This window comes from Myotis lucifugus, unplaced genomic scaffold (assembly GCF_000147115.1).
Source record: "Myotis lucifugus unplaced genomic scaffold, Myoluc2.0 scaffold_385, whole genome shotgun sequence".
Taxonomy (NCBI): Eukaryota; Metazoa; Chordata; class Mammalia; order Chiroptera; family Vespertilionidae; genus Myotis; species Myotis lucifugus.
Window position 1 is genome coordinate 892,613 of NW_005871433.1, and position 22,827 is coordinate 915,439.

At 44.8% G+C, this 22,827-nt stretch overlaps 1 protein-coding gene across 16 annotated transcripts in view; it reads left to right on the forward strand.

The window, feature by feature from the left end:
• Positions 1-22,827, forward strand: part of SNX31 (sorting nexin 31) — a 69,303-nt gene that overhangs the window by 43,427 nt on the left and 3,049 nt on the right. For 12 of the 16 annotated variants that reach the window (XM_023743347.1, XM_023743348.1, XM_023743345.1 and 9 more), the window contains 8 exons: positions 1,767-1,857; positions 2,802-2,889; positions 5,854-5,923; positions 6,641-6,733; positions 7,666-7,869; positions 12,130-12,243; positions 14,973-15,050; positions 21,742-21,798. In XM_023743347.1, the coding sequence (XP_023599115.1) occupies positions 1,767-1,857; positions 2,802-2,889; positions 5,854-5,923; positions 6,641-6,733; positions 7,666-7,869; positions 12,130-12,243; positions 14,973-15,050; positions 21,742-21,798 (795 nt within the window). Of the gene's footprint in view, positions 1-1,766; positions 1,858-2,801; positions 2,890-5,853; positions 5,924-6,640; positions 6,734-7,665; positions 7,870-12,129; positions 12,244-14,972; positions 15,051-21,741; positions 21,803-22,827 lie in introns of all 16 variants that reach the window. The other 4 variants (XM_023743340.1, XM_023743341.1, XM_023743338.1 and 1 more) reach the window with 3 other exon arrangements.

Here is a 22,827-nt window from a genome sequence, read left to right on the forward strand (position 1 = left end):
CGTTGAGGACTCCAGGATGTGGCCCAGAAAGCACTGGTCCCTCCTCCAGACATGGCCGTGCTCAGCTCTGCCCTGGGCCTGCCCTCCCTCCGAGCTGGGCTGGGGAGGGGACACCATCTCCTCAACCCACACGGTCCCAGGCCCCTTCTCTTTGGAGGGTTTTTGTTCTAATCCCGCAGGGAAACATACACACTTCCTAATGCTTGCTCCGCTCAAAAAGATACTTGTACTTAGGTCTTCGTAAGTTATAAGCTGCCCCGTTCTCCCTCCTCACTCCTCTGCGTTGACATGTAAGCTTGTGTTGTCACCGAATGAATGAGTCAGAAAAGAGAGAAATCGAATTCGAGTGGACATGGGTCATCTTTACTTCAGGACGAGATATAATCCGTTACCAGCACACTCTCCCCTTCCTTCCCCCCCAGTAGAGGAGTCCTGTGGTTTTGGTTTTTGTTTTCTGCAAGGGCATGGGAAAGACAGTGAGGGGGAAAGGAGAATGGGAGAATGGGGGTCAGTGTTGGGGAGAAGTTGTGAAAAGTGCCCAGGCTCTTTATTTGCAAAGCGACGCGGAGAACACCCACTCCTGCCGCAGGAGGGATTTTTGGTGAGGAAAGTGCTGCTTTGAGCCTGGTGTCTACCACTTCCACCGTGAGAACCTGGAGCCGTGGTTGAAGTGTCGGCTCACGCACGGGGCTGTAAAGGCGTGTTAGAGGTGTTCCTGGGGGGTTAGAGGTGACCTAGGGAATTCAGGTGGGGTATGTAAAGAAATCACTCAGGAGCCCAGTCCTATAGAGCAGTGGTTCTCAACCTCCCTAATGCCGAGACCCTTTAATACAGTTCCTCATGTTGTGGTGACCCCCAACCATAAAATTATTTTCGTTGCTACTTCATCACTGTAATTTTGCTACTGTTATGAATCGTCATGTAAATATCTGATATGCAGGATGTATTTTCATTGTTACAAATTGAACATAATTAAAGCACAGCGATTCATCACAAAAACAATATGTCATTATATATGTGTTTTCCGATGGTCTTAGGCGACCCCTGTGAAAGGTTGAGAACCGCTGCTATAGAGGCAGCGGGCGGGCTGGTGGGTGGGGATGGAAGTTCCTGCTAAGCGAACGTTGCGGCCTTGTGACCCATTGGTAAACACGCACCCATTGGTGTCGACATGAAAGCCCTTTGATGTGAAGGTCAAAAAGGAATATGAAATGAGGGCAGCTCTTGTCTGGGATACAAGATTTCACTGTGCAAACCCCATGCAACTTAGACTTGAACTTCACTGGAGGCATCAGAGAGAAGCAGGCCTGGGGTACCAAAGACTCGTAGCTCATAGACCTTTATATGGCAGCCAAGAAGCGGGGACTATCCCTTTCCCCGATATCTGGTAATTCAGCCCACAGGAAGGTAAGTGTCCCGGGACAGATGTTCGTGGAGAGTGAGTGCTGCCCTCCAGTGGACAGTAAAGTCCAAGAAATGACCCGGGAGGCACGCCCGCACCTGACATGGGACAGCCAGCCTCAGCTCTGTCCATTGTGGTGGGAGGTGGGACAGATTTATTGTTTCTTCACTCTATTTTTTTTTAATTTCTAGATTTTCTAAAACAAGTACATACCATTTGAGATTCAGGAAACATTTCTTTTAAGGTCTGCTAGCCCATTCAAGAGCTTCTTATTGTGTTTACAGGCAGTTTCGAATTCTGCACATCACAGCAAACGTGGTGGGCACTTCTAACTTGTACCCCTTTTTCTTGTCTTTGGTTCAAGGTGGTGTCACACAAAATCGGACTGTGTCGGGAGCTCTTGGGCTACTTCGGCCTCTTTCTCATTCGGTTTTGCAAGGAGGGCAAGCTCTCTGGTAAGGGCAGAGGGAATGCCATGCAGGCAGGTGCTCAGCCCAGAGATGCAGGAGCACAGCTGAGGGGCGGGCACCCCTCAGGGGAAGTCCCAGTGTGTGGTCCTACCGCTGTTCTCCACTCCTGGACGGGAAGTTTGGGGGTGAGAGGTTGTCTGTGCTCAGGGTGAGCTGGAGTCACGTAGCCCTGAGAGGTGGCAAGGACAGGAGCAGGAAGTCGGGTCTTTCCAGTGACCGTACTTCCTCTTGTGCCGGCCCCAGTCCCAAGCCGATGTCTGACTCACCTTTACCCACCGCCCTGTGCTGACCTCAGGACACCCCAGAACCCCCTTCTGAATGGGGCGCAGGGCTCCAGGCATCGGGACGTCTCATCACACCATCATTTCTCCTTGTCAAGGAATATTTGCCAACAAGTTCAGCTGACACAACTAAGTTCTTAGATTTTAAAAAAAAGATATAACAAGAGAGTAAAAGACGACATTCCCATTCACATCGCTTTTGCTTTCTCTACAGTGCATTTCTAGATTCTGCAAGATTTTTAGTTGTGAAATGCTATAGATTATCTTAGAATTTTTTACATTTGTCCTCGAGAGGCCGCGGGGAGGTGGCTCGCAGATGAAGTTAAGGGCTCTGTGAGCGGGCTTGGCCGCTAGGATTGGGGTGTGCCGGCAAGGGCACCGGGCCTCCCTGGACCGCAGTCTCTCCATCTGCATCCCAGGGTAACATAGAGCTCACTCAAGATGCTGGTATTTTATGAAGATAAAATGTTATTTTTTGAATTAGTTTTAGAAAGCTAAAAATTACATACAAATGCAAGAGAATATTATTATTATGACACTTGACTCTTTCCAATAGTAATGCTTTATGTTCTCATGTTAAAGCCCTGGATGTAAAATAAACTACCTGTGCTCTCTTAACCAGTCAGATGCCCTTTCCCCTCTCTCTAGTCATGAAAAAATTAGCGGACTTTGAACTCCCTTATGTGAGTCTCCGAAGTTCCGAACTGGAAAACTGCAAGGTCGGACTCCGGAAGTGGTGAGTAGGCGTTGCGACGGTGGGCATTGGAGGCTGTTCTGCCGCGGCTGATGAGAACTGGCCATCCTCACCTGTCGGCTCACAGCCCCACAGCTAGTCAGAGACCAGGGGAGCTTGGGGAAGGCGAAGAGGAAAGCAGTGAAGAAGACAGAGGGGGAAGACGAGACGGTTTGTCCTCAAGGAAGGGTGTGGAGGATGATTTTCACTGGTTTCAAGTAAATACTCGAGGGGTATTATCATGAAGATGGTGACCATGAAGGTCAAGCTTGAACAAGAAGGGCCGCTGGGGTTGGGATTGAAACAGGTAATGGTGAGAAATTACTGACTGTATTGACTGAAGGAATTGGTTGAGGATTGCAAGCAAATCACTTCATCTGTTGAACTGTGGTATTCCCTGAAGGCCAAGGGTGGACTCAGCCAACTTGTAGTGCATCTGAACTCTAAGTGGTTGGCTTACATTCCTAAAGGATTTCAACAATAAACGCTTATATACCAGGATCAGCTGTGTTCCTAGATCAATAGGGCACCTGGCAGAAAATACTACCATTTCCCCCAGAAACAGAGGACCCTAGAGAGAGTGAACAAACAGAAAAAAAAGAAGCAGGACGCTCCCCTAACCCACCCCCACACATAACCTATAACCTGTAGTCACTACAGGCCGTATTGGATTGCATCTTTGATTCACTCTCTCCCAGCTCAGTTATTCTGTAATCTGAGCACAGAAGCTTGAAAGAAAGGCATTTTGAAATCTAGGAATAGTCGTTATCTTGACCTGGTGTTGCCCTGTGAGAACTCTGGTCTGCGGTTTTGAATTTTGGAAACATATTCCCAGCAAGGCTAGAAGTTCGTTTACAGTTATTCAGAAGTATTCTGAGAAACGGTCAAAATCTGGAACGCTGAGAAGGGAGAAGGAAAAACCCTTAGCAGTTCCATCTAAGGGTTTATAGAGTAGCTGTTCTTCTGGAAGCTGCGTAGTATAACGAGTGGCTGAGCACAGTTACTCCTGGGGTCACAGGATGGGAATCTAAGTCTCAGCTCTCTCAGGATTTAGCCAAATAACCTTAGCCAAATCATTTAAGCTCTCTAAGACTCCGTTTCTCTATCTGTAAAATGGGAATAATAGTAATAGAATCTACCTCATAGCGTTATTGTGAGGGTTAAATAAAATGATCCCATATGCTCAATACAGTTTGGCCTTGCTTATTATTGTTATCTTGAGGATAATAATAATGACAACAACAACAGTGCCTGGGGCTTAGTCTTGTTGCTCATGAGCTCTTCAGAGAGCATGAGATCAAAGGAGAGATGAGGACTCTGTTCCTCACCTTGAAGCTTGAATAGAACATTGGGCTTTGCCTATGTCTTCATTCAACAGGCAAATTCTAGATCCCAAGCGCAAGATAAAATGTCTGCCTACAAGCCAGCGTCTCACATCCGGGCAGATTGCCTTTGCTCATGGGAACTGGGGGGAAAGGAGGTCTCACTTCAGTTGTTAGAGGCGAGGATCAGGTCACCAGACGGGGGGAGCCTGGCGCAGGATCCTGCAGGTGCCCGGTCCACTTCGGGGGTGAAGTCTTGCAGGATGGGGGCAGGGAGGCGAGCTCCGTTGCCGGGAGCTGTGGGATTCCCAGCAGGCGAGCCTCGTGGTGAGGCCTCATCGGAGTCTTAGGGATTCTCCTCTGCCCATGAATTCCCTGGTGCACCTCTCCTGGCCCGCCCTGGCCTCTCTGAGCCCCAGTGTGGGATGGGTCTGGGGGCTCTCTAACTCTCTGATGTAACAGTTGCCCCCGGGATGCATGAGCGAAATAGTAGCTTATGAGTAGGAATGCTTCAGCTGCTTGGCCCACGCCCCAGAATGAAGTTGATCTTCAACGAGGATTGCCATCCTTTTCCTAGTCTAAGCCAATCCCATCGTCTGTTCACCCTACACATCTGAGTGCTGTGGCTCTGCTCGCCTCTGCCCTCACCCTTTTCTGACTTTCTGTCGATTCTTAGCCTGCGACTGTGCTTAGACAGTGACTGTCATTTCCGTTCATCCTGCTGACTCTGGATCCGTTAGTCGGACATGGAGCCCTGCTATTTGCAAGTCACTTTGCCCAGGCCCAGAGGGGCAGCTCTGAAGAGGACCCCGGCCCTGGGCTCAAGATCTTGATACACTTGGTATCAAAATCAGCTTGATCAGAGCAGTGATCAGGATGAACTCGGGGTGCGGAGAAAGCACAGAGGAGGGGACGTGAGGGCGAGGCTCGCCAGGAGGAGCAGAAAGGTCAGGGGTGGAGGTTGGTGAGGCCAGTGGTCTTCCAGGCAGAGGGGAGGAGAGAAAAGGTGGTTGGGCTGGAGAGGGCTGGGAGGGGAGGGCGTAAGAGCTGGAGCTGGAAATGAAAGCTGGGGTCCTATGGGGAGGGCCTCGGAGGGGAGCAGGACAGATGACCTAACTTCTGGCTAGGAGGGTCTCAAAGGTTACCCAGGAGAGACCACTCCTGTTAGAATGTGGAGCGTGAGAGGGGGGAACACGACTGAGGCAGAAGGTCTGGGGAGGAGGTTACCAGAGCAGCTCAGGCAAGAGAGGAGGGTGGGTGGCCTGGGCACCGGGGAGTCATACGGGTGTGGGTCCGGGCAAGTGAGAGCGCGGGTATTGAGGGGTGGGGACCACTCAGGCAGGACTTGGCGACCCGCAGTGGGGCTGCGTGTGAACAGGGACACGGGCCATTCCCCTGAAGTTTTATATTTTTGCACCTTCGCTCTCAGTGCCCACCAGGCAAGAGCTTACAGGATAAAGAAAATAGGGAACAGAAGAGGTGGAGGGACAAACGAAAGGCTAGGCAAGTCGAGGGGTGGGGCTTCGTCAGGAAAGGGGTCTTGGTTCAGAAGGAAGAGGGACATCGCTCCAGAGAGCACGCAGGCGCCCAGGGGAGCCTGTGAACCGAGTCCTGTGAATTAACTTAATGCTCCTGAATCGTGCAGGTACATGGACCCATCCCTCGACTCCCTGCTGATGGACTGCAGAGCAGCTGTGAATCTGATCTACATGCAGGTGAGGGTAACCAGGAACCATCAGAACACCACGTATTATAGGCCACTTGGGTTTAAACCATTAGAAAAAAAATTGTAGATAAGAATTCTACCTCCATCAGACCTACACTGCCATCTCCTCCCTAGAGAAACATATATATATATATTTGTCATTTGTAATTCCTTTCTGTCAATTGCTATATCTTCTGTCCATTTTCCTACTAAGGAGGCTTATATTGTTCTATAGCTTTCTATAAATAACATTAACCCTTTGCCTCATATAGTGACTCACTTTCCCTGGTTTGACATTTACTTGTTGGTTTTGTTTTAGGTGGTTTTTATAGGCAGAAGTTTTATATTTTCACGTATGATATATTCCTTCATTATGACATTTTGTCTTTGTATCTTAAAAAGCTACCCCTACCTCAAGATCAGATAGAAAATATTCACCTTTATTTTTTTTCTGGTTCTTTTGTGGATTTTACACTTAGATCTTTAATGTATCTGGGTTTATTTGAATGGGGGTGTGGGGCAAGAGCTAACTTTACTTTCTTTTCCAAGTGTTGCCAGTTGTCCCCAAACCACTGAACAATCTTTCTACTAATTTAAAAAGTAACCTTTTAAAACATACCGGGTATAGTTGGGTCTGTTTTTCTAGCCTTTCATACATGAGTATGTTTTTGTCAGATGAATTCATTTCTTCTAAGTTTGCTAATTTTGCAATTTGTGTTGTTTTAAGGCCATCCAGGACATTCAGGAAGGGTGGGCCAAACCCACACAGGCACAGAGGCAGGAACTAGAGGCTCTCCAGGAAGAAGGCAACCAAACAAAGGTGAACCAAATGTTGCACCAAAAGAAATCCCCTTGGAGGGACTTAAAGAAACCTAGTGGAATGGGGCTGTTTCTAGAATTTATAAACCCACCAAGCACTGAAGACAGCTTTACAAAATAAGAACACTTTTATTGATTTTTCTGATTATAAAATTAAGAAGGGCTTTTTGTTTAAAGGTTTTGAAAAATACAGACAATATACTGTGAGTCCTTTATCAAGTTAATTAATACAGACCCTCAACATTTAAAAAATATATTTTTTTATTGATTTTAGAGAGAGGGAGGGAGAGGGCCAGAGAGATAGAAACACTGATGAGAAACACCCATCAGCTGCCTCCTGCACGCCCCCTACTGGGGATTGAACCCGAAACCCAGGCATGTGGCCTGACTGGGAATCAAACCAGTGAACTCTTGGTTCCTGGATTGATGCTCCACCGCTGAGCCACACCAGTGGGGCTAAATCTTTATTGTTGAAAGTATTACATGTATCCCTTTCTCTGCCCACCCCCCCAACCTTGACCCCTTCTAGCCCGCCCTCAAGAAGACGACATTTTAAATGTACACTTTTTGCCTATTTTGCTGAGATGGAATTATAACTTCTCAGTCGAGTCGCTCTTCCTCATTCACCATTCAGGCATCGAATATTTTCATTCCCACCGTTCCTGAGCTCTGTAACGGGAGCAGGGACACATGGTGGATCAGGCAGAAGTGGTCCCTGCCCTGGCAGGACGCACCATGACCTTCCCCGGCCTGGCTGCCAGCGATCACACGAGGCATTGTCTTCCTTCCCATCGTGCAAAAGAAAAAGGCACCCTCACGCCCCTCAGTGGCATGTGTCCTACTAGGATGGCCGTTGCTTCTCACATGAGGTTTGCCTCTGTTTCAAGTGGCCTTTTGCTTCCTCCTCCCTCCCCGCACCTCCCTTTGGAGCAGTTTCTGGAGCTGTCCCGGGAGGTGCGGCACTATGGCTGTGTGCAGCTGGACCCCTGTACCTGTGACTACCCGGAGCCGGGCTGCGGGGCTGTGCTTTCCGTTGGCAATAACGAGATCAGCTGCTGCGTCACCCTGCCTGGCAGCCAGACCCAGCAGGTCGTCTTCCCGATGAGCAGAGTGAAGTGCTGGCAGGTCACCTTCCTGGTGAGTATCTGGCACTGCCTCACCCAGGGCTTCACGTTTCCGCTCATGACTGAAGACACTATTGTTTCTGATATTTTGTTGTCGTTAATCCTCACCCGAGGACATTTTCCCATTGATTTTTAGAGAGAGAGTGGAAGGGAGGGGGAGAGACAGAGACTGAGAAGCATCGATGTGAGAGAGACACATCGATGGGTTGCCTCCCGCATGCGTCCCCGGCTGGAGGTATGTGCCCTTGACCGGAATTGAACCCAGGACCCCTCAGTCCCCAGGCCCGCACTCTATCCACTGAGCCAAGCCAGCTAGGGCAAAACCCTATTGTTCCTGGATGACACAGCTGACACAGAGACAGGTCTGCCATTTGAATCAGCACCTCAAGTGAAGGAGCATCTGAGCCACAGTGGGCATCGCCCGGTGGTCAATCGCATTTATCGCCCGGTACAAGTTCCCCACCCAGATCAGCAGACACCCAGCCTCCCACCTTCCAACACCAGGCTTCCCGCTGCTTGCAGGGGGGCTGCGGTGACAACAGCAATAGAAATAACAGCTCTCATGGTTGCATGTTTAGTTTCTTTAAGAAAGTGCCAAATTGTTTTCAAGAGTGGCTGGTTGTACCAATTTACATCCCCACCAGCAATGTGTAAGTAATGTAGTTTATCTGCATCCTCATCAACATTTGGCACTGTCACTATTTTTTATTTTAATTAGTCTGATAAGTGTGTAATGGTGTTTCATTGTGGTTTCAATTTGCATTTCCCTCAAGGCTAGTGATGTTGAGCATCTCTTCATGTGGTTATTTGCCATCTGTGTATCTTGTTTTCATATCTTTTTCCCATTTTCTAATTGGACTAGAGCCCCAGTGCATAAATTCGTGCACCAGTGGGGTCCCTTGGCCTGGCCTGCAGTTATCGGGCCAAAACCAGCTCTCCGACATCCCCTGAAGGGTCCCAGATTGCAAGAGGGTGCAGGCCAGGCCGAGGGACCCCGCCGGTGCATGATCGGGGCCAGGGAGGGGTGCTGGAGGGTGGCCAGCCGGAGAGGGACCTTGGGAGGGCTCCAGGGCATGTCCAACCCGTCTTACTCAGTCCTGATCAGACAGACCCCAGCAGCAAGCTAATCCATCGGTTGGAGTGTCTGCCCCATGGTGGTCAGTGCACATCATAGCGAGCGGTTGAGCGGCCTTAGCATATCATTAGCATATTATGCTTTGATTGATTGAACAACCGACTGGATGACCTGACACTTAGCATGTTAGGCTTTTATTATATAGGATTGTTTTACTGTTGAATTTTGAGAGCATTTAATAAATTCTAGCTATTATTCCTTTGTTGGATATATGTGGTTTACAAATACTTTCTCTGTAGTTCTTTTCTGTCCTCTTAATAACAGGTCTTTGGCGGAACAAAAGTTTTTAATTTTGATGGAGTCTAATTCATCAGTTTTTCCTTTTATAGATTGTGTTTTCTGTGTCAAGTCTAAGAACTCTTTGACAAACTCTAGATCCTGAAGTTTTTTCCCTAGAGTTTATTCCTAAAAGTTTTGTAATTATAGGTTATACATTTAAGTCTGTGATCCAGTTTGAGTTAATTTTTGTATAGGGTGTCGATCATAGAACAGGGTTCCTTTTCTTGCCGCTGGGAATCCAGTTGCTCCAGGACCATTTATTGGAAAGGCTATCTTTCCTCAATTGAATTACTTTTATATCTTTGTCAAAAAACAGTTGGGCATATTTGTGTGGGTCTATTTCTGGGTTCTCTATTCTCTTCCCCTGACCTATGTCTCTCTCCCTCCATCAATACCACACAGTCATTCTCTCCCTTTGTAATAACTTTATTGAGATGTAAATCACATACTATACAGTTCATATAAAATGTACAATTTAATGGCATTTCTTATATTCACAGACTTGTACAACCACCACCACAATCAATTTTAGACCATTTTCATCCCCTCAAGAAGAAACCCCACACCCTTTACCTGTTACCTCTCTATCCCCCCATCCCCACCAGCCCTGAGAGAACATTAATGTACTTTCTGCATCTATAGATTTGCTTGTTCTGAACATTCCATGTTAATGGAATCATATGTGGTCTTTTGTGTCTGGATCCTTTCACTTACCATCTTTCCAAGGTTCATCCTTGTGGTAGTGTGCATTAGCACTCTATTCTTTTTTATGGTCAAATAGTATTTTCATTGTATAAATATAACAAATCTGGTTTATCCACTCATCCATTGACGAACATCTGGGTTGTTTCTACCTTTTGGTTGTTGTGAATTATGCTCCTATGAGCATGTGTGTACAACTCTTAATGTGGACATATGTTTCCATCTCTCTTGGGTTTATGCCTAGGAGTGGAATTTCTGGTAACTTTGCCCTCGTGGTAACTCTATGGTTAGGTTTTGAGGAAATTCCAAAACATTTGCTCCATTTTACATCCCCACCAGCAGTGAGGGTTCTGGTTTCTCCACACCCTTGACAATACTTGTTATTGTCTGATTTTTAAAATCATAATCAGCCTCATGTATGTAAAGTAGTATCTCATTGTGGCTTTAGTTCAGTCTTTGTTCTTTCTATGCTTCATTTTCAGTAGTTTCTGTTGCTATGGCTTTAAGGTTATTGATCTTTTATTTCTATTATTGTATTTTTCATCTCCAAAAGTTCCATATAGGTCATTTTCACATTTCCATTTTTTCCTTGTCATTCTATGTTTTTCTCTAAATTCTTGAGTGTGTGGAATATATTTAAAGTAACTGTTTTAATATTGTTGTCTACTAATTCCATTATTTCTGTAATTTCTGAGTCTGTTTCTACTGATTGATTTTTCTCCTGTTTGCACAGCATACTTTTCTCCTATTTTGTAAGCCAGGTAATTTTTTATGGCGTGTTGAACATTGTGAATTTGCATTGTTGAATGCTGGATTTTATGGTATTCCTTTAAAGAGTAATTAGACTTTGTTCTGGCATGCAATTAAGTTCCTTGGGATTGGTTTTTAAATTAATTCATTATAAGCTTGCTTTTAAGCTCTCTTAAGGTAGGTCAAGAACAGTCTTGAGGGCTAATTTAATCCTTTACTCATTAGCTGTCATTCATTAGCTGTCATTTTTCGGACTCTCCCAATGTTTTGTTTATTATGGTCTCTCTACTCTGGTTGATAGAAACACAAACCCATTTCCAGCCCAATTTGTGAGCTCCTAGATTTGTTCAGCCTACAGCTTTTCAGTGGCTCTTTCCCCAGCCTCTCATGCACAGATGTGCATGAACATCTGTACACCCCATACATGCACATTATCATTATTCAGCCAAAGATTTGAAATGAGCTCTCTGGAGCTTTTTCTCTGTATAAAGAAAGCCCTTGTCTTTGATCGTCTGCCCCACAAATGCTAACCTGGACTTGTTCAAATGTCTCTCTCTTCTCCTCAACTCAGCATGACCTCTGGGCTCCGTTTGGGTTCCCCCTCCTTACGCCGCCTCCTGGAAAGTCCTCCAGGTGGTAAGCTGGGTAATTGTAGAGCTCACCTCACTGGTTATTATTCTCCCTCACTTAACAGTTCTGCGTTATCTGTCATTCAACGTCAGAAAACAGCTGTTTCCCAGTTCAGTTTTTACATTGATGCTGTCAGACCAATATTTCTAAAATATAAAGATAATTGTATTATTATATAGCTTTTAAAATCTTTTAATAAATGCCTGTTGCCCTGACGATCAAGTCCAGACTCCTTAATTTAGCTTATAAGACCTGGAACAGTTAGGGGTGTTGGGTGGCAAGCAATAGAAAACAACATTGTGGCTCTAGTGAAAAAGGGATTTATTGGAGGGTTACGGGAACCCACTGATTTAAAGGAAAGGATGAAACGGAGGCTTAGGAAAGTCAGGAGCCTCAGGAGCTTAGGGTTCCTAGGGATTCTTTACCAGGACCTCCTCCTTGGTCGCTCTGCTGTGGAACTAAATGAGGGGCACAGAGAGTATTTGTTCAAGTGGTCTGAGTCTGGGTCACGTGACACCCTTCAGGGAGGCAGCGTTCCCTGATAGTCCCATCTACATAGCCACAGTGGATGAGAGATGGCTTTCCCAAGGGAATATGAGACTCCATCACTAGGAGAACGAAGGATGGATGCTGTAGAGCAAAAATCAGGGAGAATAATAACAAATGAGGATCTGCCCTTGCCTACTCTCTAAGCCTCTTCTCTCACCCCCCGCATGCCTTGCAGCCTGTGCCACTTAAACTTCTATCAACTATCAAATAATGTCTTTTCCTCTGTAGGGGACTCTGCTGGATATGGATGGGCCCCAGCGAACCCTCAACCAGAACCTGGAGCTCCGATTCCAGTACAGCGAGGAGAGTCGCTGGCAGTGGTTCGTCCTTTACACCAAACAGGTGAGTTCTCGGGAGGAGCAAGAAACCTGGGCTGAGATGCCCTCTTGCTCACGGGGGTGGACACAGCACATCACCCTAACCCTTGCTGATTACCAGAGTATGCTACGCACTCTCTTTTAGGGCTGTAACACTCTTTTTCTAAATTTTGTTTTCTTTTGCTAGCCATCACAGCCTTCATATCTATACGAATAAAAGGGTAATATGCTAATTAGACCGGGTCAACTGGACATCTTCCGGATGTCCGACTTCCTTCCGGACAAAGCCACAGTGGCAGGGCCGAGGCAGAGGCGGTTAGGGGCAATCAGGCTGGCAGGGGAGCAAGCAGTTAGGGGCAAGATCAGACTGGTACGGGACAGCAAGCAGTTAGGGAGCGATCAGGCTGGCAGGAGAGAGCAGTTACGGGTGCAATCAGGCCGGCAGGGGAGGGCAGTTGGGGGCGATCTGGCCAGCAGGCAGAGGTGGTTAGGGGCTATCAGGCTGTCAGGCAGAGGCAGTTAGGGGTAATCAGGCCGGCAGGCAGGCAAGCGGTTAGGAACCAGTGGTCCTGGATTGTGAGAGGAATGTCCAACTGCCGGTTTAGGCCCAATCCTGCAGGATTCGGCAGTCAGACATCCCTGAGGGGTCCCAGATTGGAGAGGGTGCAGGCCAGGCTGAAGGACACCCTCGCCCCCCACCCCATGCATGAATTTCGTGCACCAGGCCTCTAGTCAATTATAAATGAGTTTAGTTACCATACAGGGGTGGGGAACCTTTTTATCTGCCAAGGGCCATTTGGATATTTATAATGTTATTCACGGGCCATACAAAATTATCAACTTAAAAATTAGCCTGCTGTATCTGGTTAAACATCTAATTAACTCACCTCTAATGCCTTGGCAGGGCCAGACGGCCTGCAGACCAGATGTTCCTGACCCCTGACTAACAGTGGCTTAAAGCAGGGGTCAGTGAGCTTTTTCTCAAAGGGCCAGGTGGTAAATATTTTAGGTTTTGAGGTTCATTTGGTCTCTGTTGCAACTACTCAATAGTATGAAACATTCTTAGGGAAAAGATAGGATGTTTGCTGAGGCAAGATTTGCAGTCACTTGGAGAGACAGAGAGTGATTTTGGTAGGGAAACCACGCTTCCTCCCCTAGAATGCTAAGTGCAATAGTTAAATATTTTTATGGTCTTTTAATCTAGGCTGTAGCAAATGAGCTTAAACCGCTATAGAGAGGGGTAATAAACATTTAAAGGACTCCTAGCGAGGTCTTATTTCCTTTGGAGTGTGGGTTTATTGATGTGCACTCAGGGACTGCTTTTGCAAAAGGCAGAAATGTGGCTCGTGTGCCTTAACCTGTAACTAACTACCAATGAGGGTTTCGGTTCAAATCTCCTTTAAGTCCTTAAACAAAAGCTCAGTCTCTTTATATGTAATAAACCTTACCTGGTGTACAGCAGAGTCCTAACCTACATATCGATGTACGTTGTATAGTAGTATGGAATCAGTCCGGACCTGGGGGACTCCATTAAGCATCCTTCCTGGCTGCATCAGCTCAGGGGGTGTTGTTGAGCCATTCCACACCCTGATTTTGTGTAGCTAACACATGTGCACAGATAAACAGGGTTAGTCCTTATCAAAACCAGGAGTGGTCTTCTTATTCGTGGCAGTGCCTTTCTTCCCTCTTCCCACGTTTCTCTCCCTTTAAAATTAAATGAATTCCCATCATGCTCCACAGTCCTGCAAGACTTTGAGTTGTTCCCTCTAAGGAGCCCACTCTCCTTCTGAGTATTTCTATGAACTATCCTTCCAGAGTTTTCTACAGGGGCTGCTACCCTAACCTGAGTTTTCTTTCTCTTTCCTCCTCTCTATCACCCCCCCCCCCCACCCCAAGTAGAGTGACCATCCTTGAGCACAAACTTATACTAAGATCCTATAACCTCAAACTTGGGGCTTCGTTTGTCTCAAACCTTGGTAGGACCAAAAGAAAAGAGAGCAAGCAGAGAACTGGGAGCAGGACAAGAGAGAAAAAGGGTTAGTGGGAAAGGAGCAAGTGGGAAAATCACAGGGAACCTTGCATTTGGCAAATAGGGGTGAGCATCCTGTAACCAGGAAACCCCGGCTTTTGTGCAACACGATATGTAACGTGTGTCTTGGACTAATCATGATAAGCCAACAGCAAAGCCCCAGGTGACACTGGGGACAGGTGTCAGTGTTGAAAGTGAATGATGAAAGATACCAGAAAAATAAGGAAGTGGAGAAAAACAACTAATTTTTTTTTAGTTCAGTAAAAGCCATTAGGTGCTGATGTATTCTTTCAGAGAGACAGGTTGCTATTTATGCCTCCTGCTATGCATACAGTTAACTATAAGATTGACCAACTTCAGCTCATTTGGTTACAATAAAGAGTAGTTTTTTTTTTTACTATTTGTTGAAACACGAGATGCTTACAAAGTAATAGGAAAAATGGGATGTGAGGGGTAAGTTTTAAGAGGGAAAATGATTAGTAATGAGATCCTGGCCATTTTTTCGTCGGTCTTTTAAAAAATGTACTCTAAATAGATCCACATATTGAGAAAATGTTTTGTTACGTGTTAATTACATCTTATGCAAATTCATGGAAGTTAAGAAAGAAACATAAACTCGCACTATTGAAGGGCAGAGCTCAAAACCTGCTGGGTGGTGTGAGGAGGGAACGAAGAGGAGAAAGATCTCTTTCACTGGGAGACTCCTTTCTTTCTGGATTTCTTAGGCTTTTTTGCTGAGCAGCTGCTTGAAAAAAATGATCTCAGAAAAGATGGCAAAGCGAGCTGCGGAGAACCCCGAAATGGTGAGTGCTCTTCTCTCTGTGTATTTTTCCCTTTAAGTTCCAACCATCTGCTGACACTAAACAAGGCTGATCCCTGGGCCTGGAGAGAGGACTTGAGCAGTGAGCTCCTCTGCCTTCTGGTCGGCGCATTCTTTAAAAATTCAAGCTGTTTTTCCAACAAGAATCATCCTTGGGTGGCTGAGAGCTCTCTAACCCTCTACACCAGGGGTGGGGAACCTTTTTTTCAGCCAAAGGCCATTTGGATATTTATAACATCATTCACAGGCCATACAAAATTATCCACTTAAAGAATGAGCCTGCTATATTTGGTCAAACATTTAATGAACTCACCCCTAATGCCTTGGCAGGGCCAGACCAGATGATTTGATGGCCCTTATTGCAGGCCGGACATTCCCCATCCCTGTTCTACGCTGAATCCTGTTTTTCTGCCTTCTCCATAAAAGCTACACGATAAAGTCAGGGTCTTGAGCGGCCTATAACACAGCAGCAGTGACCCTAAAGGAGCTCTGCAGCTTTGTCCCTAGAAAGAACCCCAGCCTCCTGACACTTCCACTGTGCCAAGTTAAAATGCCTGTAGCAGTTGGGAGAAGACATCAAGTAAACAAGCTCTCGAGACTATAATATTTCTCAATGTGAAATTAAACTTTGTTTTGCAAGTTTACTAAAGGCCTCACATCTCATTGAAAGGGCTGGCTGAAAAAAGGCTCACTGAGATAGAGTTGCTTTTCTACTTGCTTTGTCACAGTATGAGATAAGGATGCCCCTAATAAGACAGGATAGTTTGATTTTTTTTAAGTGTTTACAAATACCAGTGCCTGGTTGACATTTATAAACAAAAGACAATTCTTTTGCAGGATATCACCCCGACCTTTAAAAATACAACAGAGAGCATTTGGAAATGTTTCCTAATGTTTTCATTTCAATGTAATCTTCCATAAGAGGATGGGTGACACCTTCCGTTTAATCTTGCTCTTTCTTGACTGAAGATTTTTTTCTAAGAAAATAGTTTCATTTTACCTTTATTTCTCTTTCGAAGCTAAAAGTGTTTTCCCAGGGAAAATAAAATGTACTTGCCTATTGGTGTTTAAACAATTCAAAATGTACTGGAGCAGCAAAGGAAAGCAATAAAAGAATCAAGGATGCTCTTTTGAAAAGAGTAATAAAATCGAACCCTTTAGGCTCCAATTATTATGTATGTAAAAAGGAGAAGAAGAAAAAGAAAATTAACTGAAGTAGTCCTATTAAAAGGGACAAGTGCCCTCAAGTGTAGTTGAATGAAATGTAAGCTACTTGATGCCAAGGAAATAGTTGTACAATGACTAGCTAAAGAGTTTGCTCAATAATAGGAGAAGGTAGTCATCTATTTAAAGTTTTCAAAAAAAAAGCAACCACACTAACTACATTCCTTAGAGCTGCACACAAATGGAAATGTACAGTTTATCCCTATGGCTGATCACAAAATCAGCATTTTAGCCAGTATTTATATTGCTTTATCCAAATACTCAAGTTTTATTGCCATAGACTTTTTTTATTTTATTTTTTATGTTTGTTCTTTTTTTAAATTCTTTTTTAAAAAAATATTACAATAAGTATTACAAACGGTATTACATATGTGTCCTTCCCCCCCCCTTTTATGTTTGTTCTTAAAAAGATAGGTTAAGACCCTTCCTCTTGAAGATTGGGTTTTCAAGAGGATGTTGTAGGGATAGTCCACATTTCAATCTGGAATGTCAGCTACAAATCCCTGGGAAGAATGGGACCCTGGTGTGGAAAAATCAGATTAGCTGTTTGAACTTCAACTGACTCTGGGCCTCCTCTCAAAGTACAATTGATGAGAACAAGTCATGTTGTGGCTTAAAGGAGCCATATAAATGTATGACTGCTGAGGTGGCCTGTGGACATGATGGAGGGGGGCAAACTAAGAGGTGGGGGGAGAGTGAGGGACATCTACAATATTGTCAGCAGTAAAAAATAAATAAACGATAAATGTATGACTGTGAAATTCACTGCCACATAAAGTTTAAACTGATGCATATCGCCTAAAGAAGGTAAAAAAAGAAAAGAAAAAAAAAAGAAGGTTCATATAGACCAGGATACAGAGGCATCTATTTTGCAAGGCAGAATAGATTCCATGATTTTTAAAAAATCCTCACCCCAGGATATGTTTTTATTGATTGGAGAGAGAGAGAGGGAGGGGAGGGGAAGAGAGATAGAGAGACATTGATGTGAGAAAGAAACATCGATCGGTTGCCACCTATACATGGCCCAACGGGGGATCAAACTGGAAACCTAAGTATGTGCCTGCAGGGGAATGGAACCAAAACCTTTGGTGGGCAAATAATGAAGCAGCACTCTCCGGCCGGGCAAGTTTGACATGCTTGGGACGCTCCAACCAACTGAGCCACCTGGCCAGGGTGATTCCAAGATTTGGATAGTCATGAAGAATCTGGGGAGGGAGAGATAAACTGAGGAAACTGTAACCAAATGAGCCCATGAATAAAGCAGATGGTCCCTGGATGCATATTAAACAGCACTGTTGTGTCCCAGTAAGAAGAAAGGAGAAAAGAAAAAATGTAGTGCCAATGTAAAGTTAATTGGCTTAGTTAGCTTTAGGCAGTGCTTTCAAAGGTAGATTTGAAACATTTATGAAGAGACCATTAAAATTTTAAGTCAAACAAATGTGCTAAAGAAAAATGTCAATAGTCAATAATAAAAAAGTCATGTTAAACTCTTAACAGCAGTATTAACTGCAAACCAGAAGGAATTAAAAAATGCAACTACACTAATGCCTAAAGAAATTTTGTTAATATTTGCTACTTTTAGCTAGGACAGAATTATAAGGATTATTTTATTTGAAAATAGAGTATATTAGGAATAGGTTTGGCTACGTATCACAAAAAAACCCAAACAAGTATCATTAGCAAAAGAAAAGTTTGTTTCTCTCTCATCCAAAAGAGGCTCAGAGGTAGGCAGTCCAGGCTGATACGGTGGCTCCATGATTTCACCAGAGACCTCTCTGCTCTGCCGTCTTCAGTGGCTTTCACCTCATGCTCAAGATGGCTGCTAGAGCGCCGGTCATCACCTCCACATTCTAGGCAACAAGTCTAGAAGGACCTATCTCTTCTCTTTAAGACTTCATCTTAGAAGTCCCCCACAGAATTCTGCTTACAGCTCATTGGCCAACAGTTAGTCACACCACAGGCCCACACCTAGATGCAAGGGAGCTGGTTATTTAGTAGTTTTGTAGGGTATGTTGTTGTTTCTCAGGGGTTATTACTGTCAACACAAGGTCCCTGCCACCAAATCGAATGCCAACAGGACTCCCCAGTCTGGGGTGCAGAAAGAGGAGAAACTTTATTTAGATGAACAGTTTGCAAACTAAGGAAATGCAGGTTCCAGTGGAAACTGAAAGTGTTCTCCACCAAAGCAAAGGGGAGGCCAGTCCTGGTCCCTGTTGGTTCATTTTTAGGCAAATGAGGGACCTAAATGTGCACAGTTTGATTGGTCCAAATAGCACTGTTCTGATTGGCCAGAACTGTACATACAGATTGGTTATTATGGAGCCTCTCTGATCGGTTGTTAAAGATGCAAATGAGGATATAGCTGCACAGCTCCAATTGGACAGGGCAGGTCTCAGCTCATTGGTCAAAATATGATTCCAGGAACTCCTTCGTAAGCGTAGGCTCAGAAAATGCAGCGCAGGAGACTTGGTGGCTCAGTCTGTGGCTTTTCCCTAATGTGCAGTATGTGTATTAGCTTCTGTAAACAATGACGCCTAGACTCTGATTATGACTGTGAGCCCAATTAATCGCAAGGAGTCCTTCTCAGCAGATATATTCCTTCTCACATCCCACATTACTAAGAAAGAAGGACAGAATGGATAATGGAGTAAGCTACCAGCAAATATAAAATGTATGAAAGACACCAAGAAAAGGAAACGTGTTTTATGCAGTAGAGGTATTCCTAAGGAGTTTCTCAATTTTGTGTATTGAACCATAATCTGAATACATGAGCGGTATCAGGAATACACTGATGAATAATTTTCTGAATTAAAAACAGGCCCGGCTGGCATTGCTCAGTGGTTGGTTGAGCATCAACCTAAGAACCAGGAGGTCCCAGTTCAATTCCCGACCAGGGTACATGCTCGGGTGCGGGCTCGATCCCCAGTGTGCGGTGTGCAGGAGGCAGCCAATCAATGATTCTCTCTCTCCTCTCACTTCCTCTCTGAAATCAATAAAAATATATTTTTTAAAAAAAGAAATAAAAAACATTGCCCTGGCCAGTGTGGCCCCGTTGTTTGGAGCATCATCCTATACACCCACGAAAGGTAGCTGGTTCGATTCCTGGTCGGACACATACCTGGGTTATGGGTTAAATCCCCAGTCATGGGACGGGTGGCAGGCAGCCGATGGATGTTTCTCTCACATGGAGGTTTCTCTCTATCTCTCCCTTTCTCTCTCTAAAATCAACTTTTCAAAATATCCTGAAAAACATTTCATATTTGTAATAATCCATACTTAGATTGTCCTATTAGTTTGTTCGCTTTAAAGTGCGTCCGACTCTCTAAATTGGTTTTCTGAGAAATGGCAGAGACTAAGATGGCCTTCTGCTTCCTGCTTGCCTCAGACTTCTCAGCCCCTCCCAAACTCCCATCACATATGCACTATTTTTCTCTCCACTTCGCTTTCATCCTGGGTAAGATCAGACCATGTAAAAGGCTGCCGGGCTCCCAGATGGGAGCTTTGAAGTGTGTTCCTGGCAGGTGGTAAGGAGGGAATGCACTGGGGGCAGCGCTGTCTGATGTCGCAGCAATGCCCGCCTTTGAATTGCTCATCCAGTTCAGAAGACAGAAGTACAGACATGTTGCAGTGGCAGTGAGAAGGGCCTGAGCATACAGAGGACCAAGTTTTAGAGAGCCAGGGGGAAGAATGATGCGGGAGTAAGTGGTTAGATTGTTAATAGAAACTACTCTGTTGATGAAGGAGAAAGTGCAGGAATACTGCCTTATGAAAAAGAATTAGCTTTTCCCCCAACTTTATTCCTTCTAGGATGTAACATATTTAAAGCCTTATCGAAACAAGGAAATAGATTATATCAGAAATCGCTTCACATCTGTAGTGGGTTCTATTTTAGTTATTTTTACCTAGGGAGGGGGAGGGGAATGAGACTGGGAGAGAGAACAATTCTGAGTTTTCCCCCAACTCTGTAGTTCTTTGCCCAAGATTATTTACAAGCTATGGTGTAATGTTGTAAAAGAATGGTCATCATAATAGTAAAACACATAAAACATCAGAGCATTACTTTCTCATTTCTGAAACTTGAATAACTGATTTTTTTAAATTGCTGAAATAGGCCTCAAATATATGAACTTTCTATTAACAATACTAACCTAAGTCCTATGCATATTTCAAAGCAATATATTTTACAACAAAATTAAGTTAACCATAGTTAACAAATAATGTTCTTTTGTGGTGTCGATGTTATTTATCCCACTTAATTGGAAATGTCTTGCTCTATACTCGCATGAATAACAAACAATAACAAACAACTTAATTAAATCACCCCTCATTCTATCCTTTCTGAATGCCTGTGTTTGCCGTGCAGTGGTTAGAAACTGAGGATTTAGCATCAAGGAGTTTATTTGTTGGAGGAGAAAGGCAATTAGTAAAGAGACAATTACAGTTACAGAGTGATGAGCTGAGACATGCACACCATTGTTTCATAGTAATTCTCCTCTTTTCCTATGAGCTAAGCACTCTTTCTCCCAAACGCTGGCTTTACCCTCCCAGGTTCATTCTTCACTCTCTTCCAACCTCTCCATGCTCTGGAGACTGACCTTTGTGTACTGTGACCTTGCCCTCTGATCTCCGACCTTAGATCATGCTCACCATTGGAGAAACCCAGGGAGAGTGGAGGGTGGGAGTAAAGTGAGATTGGGGATTTCTTTCTCCACTCTGTCCCTCCTGAATCTCCGCCATTGGCACAGCCCTGTACAAGGGCCACGCTTCTGTGGGTGGCCTCTTCTCCCAGCTACTCCCCTTCCAGTACCACCTGCTCTCATGTCCCTTCAGGCCTAGAGGGGGGAAGAATCACCCCCACACCCTAGTCCCTGGGGACTCCAACATCCCTCCATTGATTCACTTTAATCCTGCCCACACCTCCATTAAATAGTTCCTCTTGAAAACTGTCCTCAATCACCCCAAGAGGGTGCCATCTGTATTCTGCTCAGACGCTGACTGCTACGTTGAGTTTACCTTACGAACTTGAGGTAGATTCAAGTGTCTTGAACTTCAGTCTGATTCTTCCCTTGACTAATGGTGCCTTTTGATTAATCAGAGCTCCCTTTGGCTTTGATTCAGCATATAGATTGGAGCTCCGTGAATTATTTCAGGATTAGAAGTTCATTTTATTTTGGGTGAAGACCCTTTAGAATCTGTGTTAAATCACAATATCCATAGGCAACTACCAATGTTAAACATCAAGCTTCACTTAACTTTTGGCAACTCAATTACTGTATCACGTAGACACTTGCAAATAAAGAGGGAATTTGCAGATAACAAGTAGGTGTGCCTGCCAGCCTTCGGGGCCTTTAAGAGGATTATGGTGGAAGCGGGAATGTGCTGGTTAAATAGGTTATTTGGGTGCTTGCTTCTCCAGGCTGCACTGACCGACATTTTCCTAATCTCTTTAGCAGATTGAAGTTCCAGAACAAGGCAAAAGTAAAAAATACCACATTCAACAAAGCCAGGTCTGTGAGTAAAATTATGTAACTGATACATTATAATTTTGATAAATCTGCCATTTTCCCCCTTTAAATAACCAAAGTCATTCTACTTTTAATAATAAGCCAGAATTCTCCTTTTCAGAAGCTCTTCCATGTAGGTTAGGCCAAGAAGTATAGCCTGTTTATTGTTGGCGACCACTGCTCCAAAGGTTTCCTTAAACCAGTGGTCACCAACCTTTCGGACCTCATGGACCACCAGTGGCCCATGGACCACTGGTTGGCGACCGCTGGATTAACACATTCATCCTCACCATCATCTTGTAAATCAGAGAGATTAAATGAGTTGCCCCAGGTTGCACAGTAATCAGTGGTGGAAAGAAGAAGGCATCTGACTCCAGAGCTGTGCCCGTAACAACTTTTACTAACTCTTTCTTTCTAAGTTCAAATCCTAGAGTAGATGAATGAAATAAAGGTGACCTCTTAGTAGCATTTGAATGGAATTTATTATTGGTCCAACTCCTGTCACAGGGTCTGCTATGTATATAAAAAATATTTAGTATAGCGTGGCCAGCTTGGCTCAGTGGTTGAGTGTCGACCTATGGACCAGGAGGTCACAGTTGGGTTCCCATGTCTGATTGAGGGCTCGATCTCCAGTGGGGGGCGTGCAGGAGGCAGCCAATCAATTATTCTCTCTCATCATTGATATTTCTATCTCTCCCTCACCCTTCCTCACTGAAATCAATAAAAACATACTTTAAAAAATACTTAGTATATAGGGATGGTATTCATAAGTATATAAGGTCCTTTCTTGAGTGAATAAGCCCAGAAAATTTAAAACAGATGAAATGCAAAGCTTTCTCTCTTTTATAATAACTAGAGGCCTGGTGCATGAATTCGTGCACAGGTGGGGTCCCTTGGCCTGGCTGGCGATCGGGGCTTCTCACCCAGCCCTGATCAGGGATGGCTGGCGGGGGGTCGGGGGAGTGTAGGGGCCACAGAGGTTGGCCGGCTGCCAGGGGTGGGGGGGGGAGGGGCCATGGGAGGTTGGCTGTG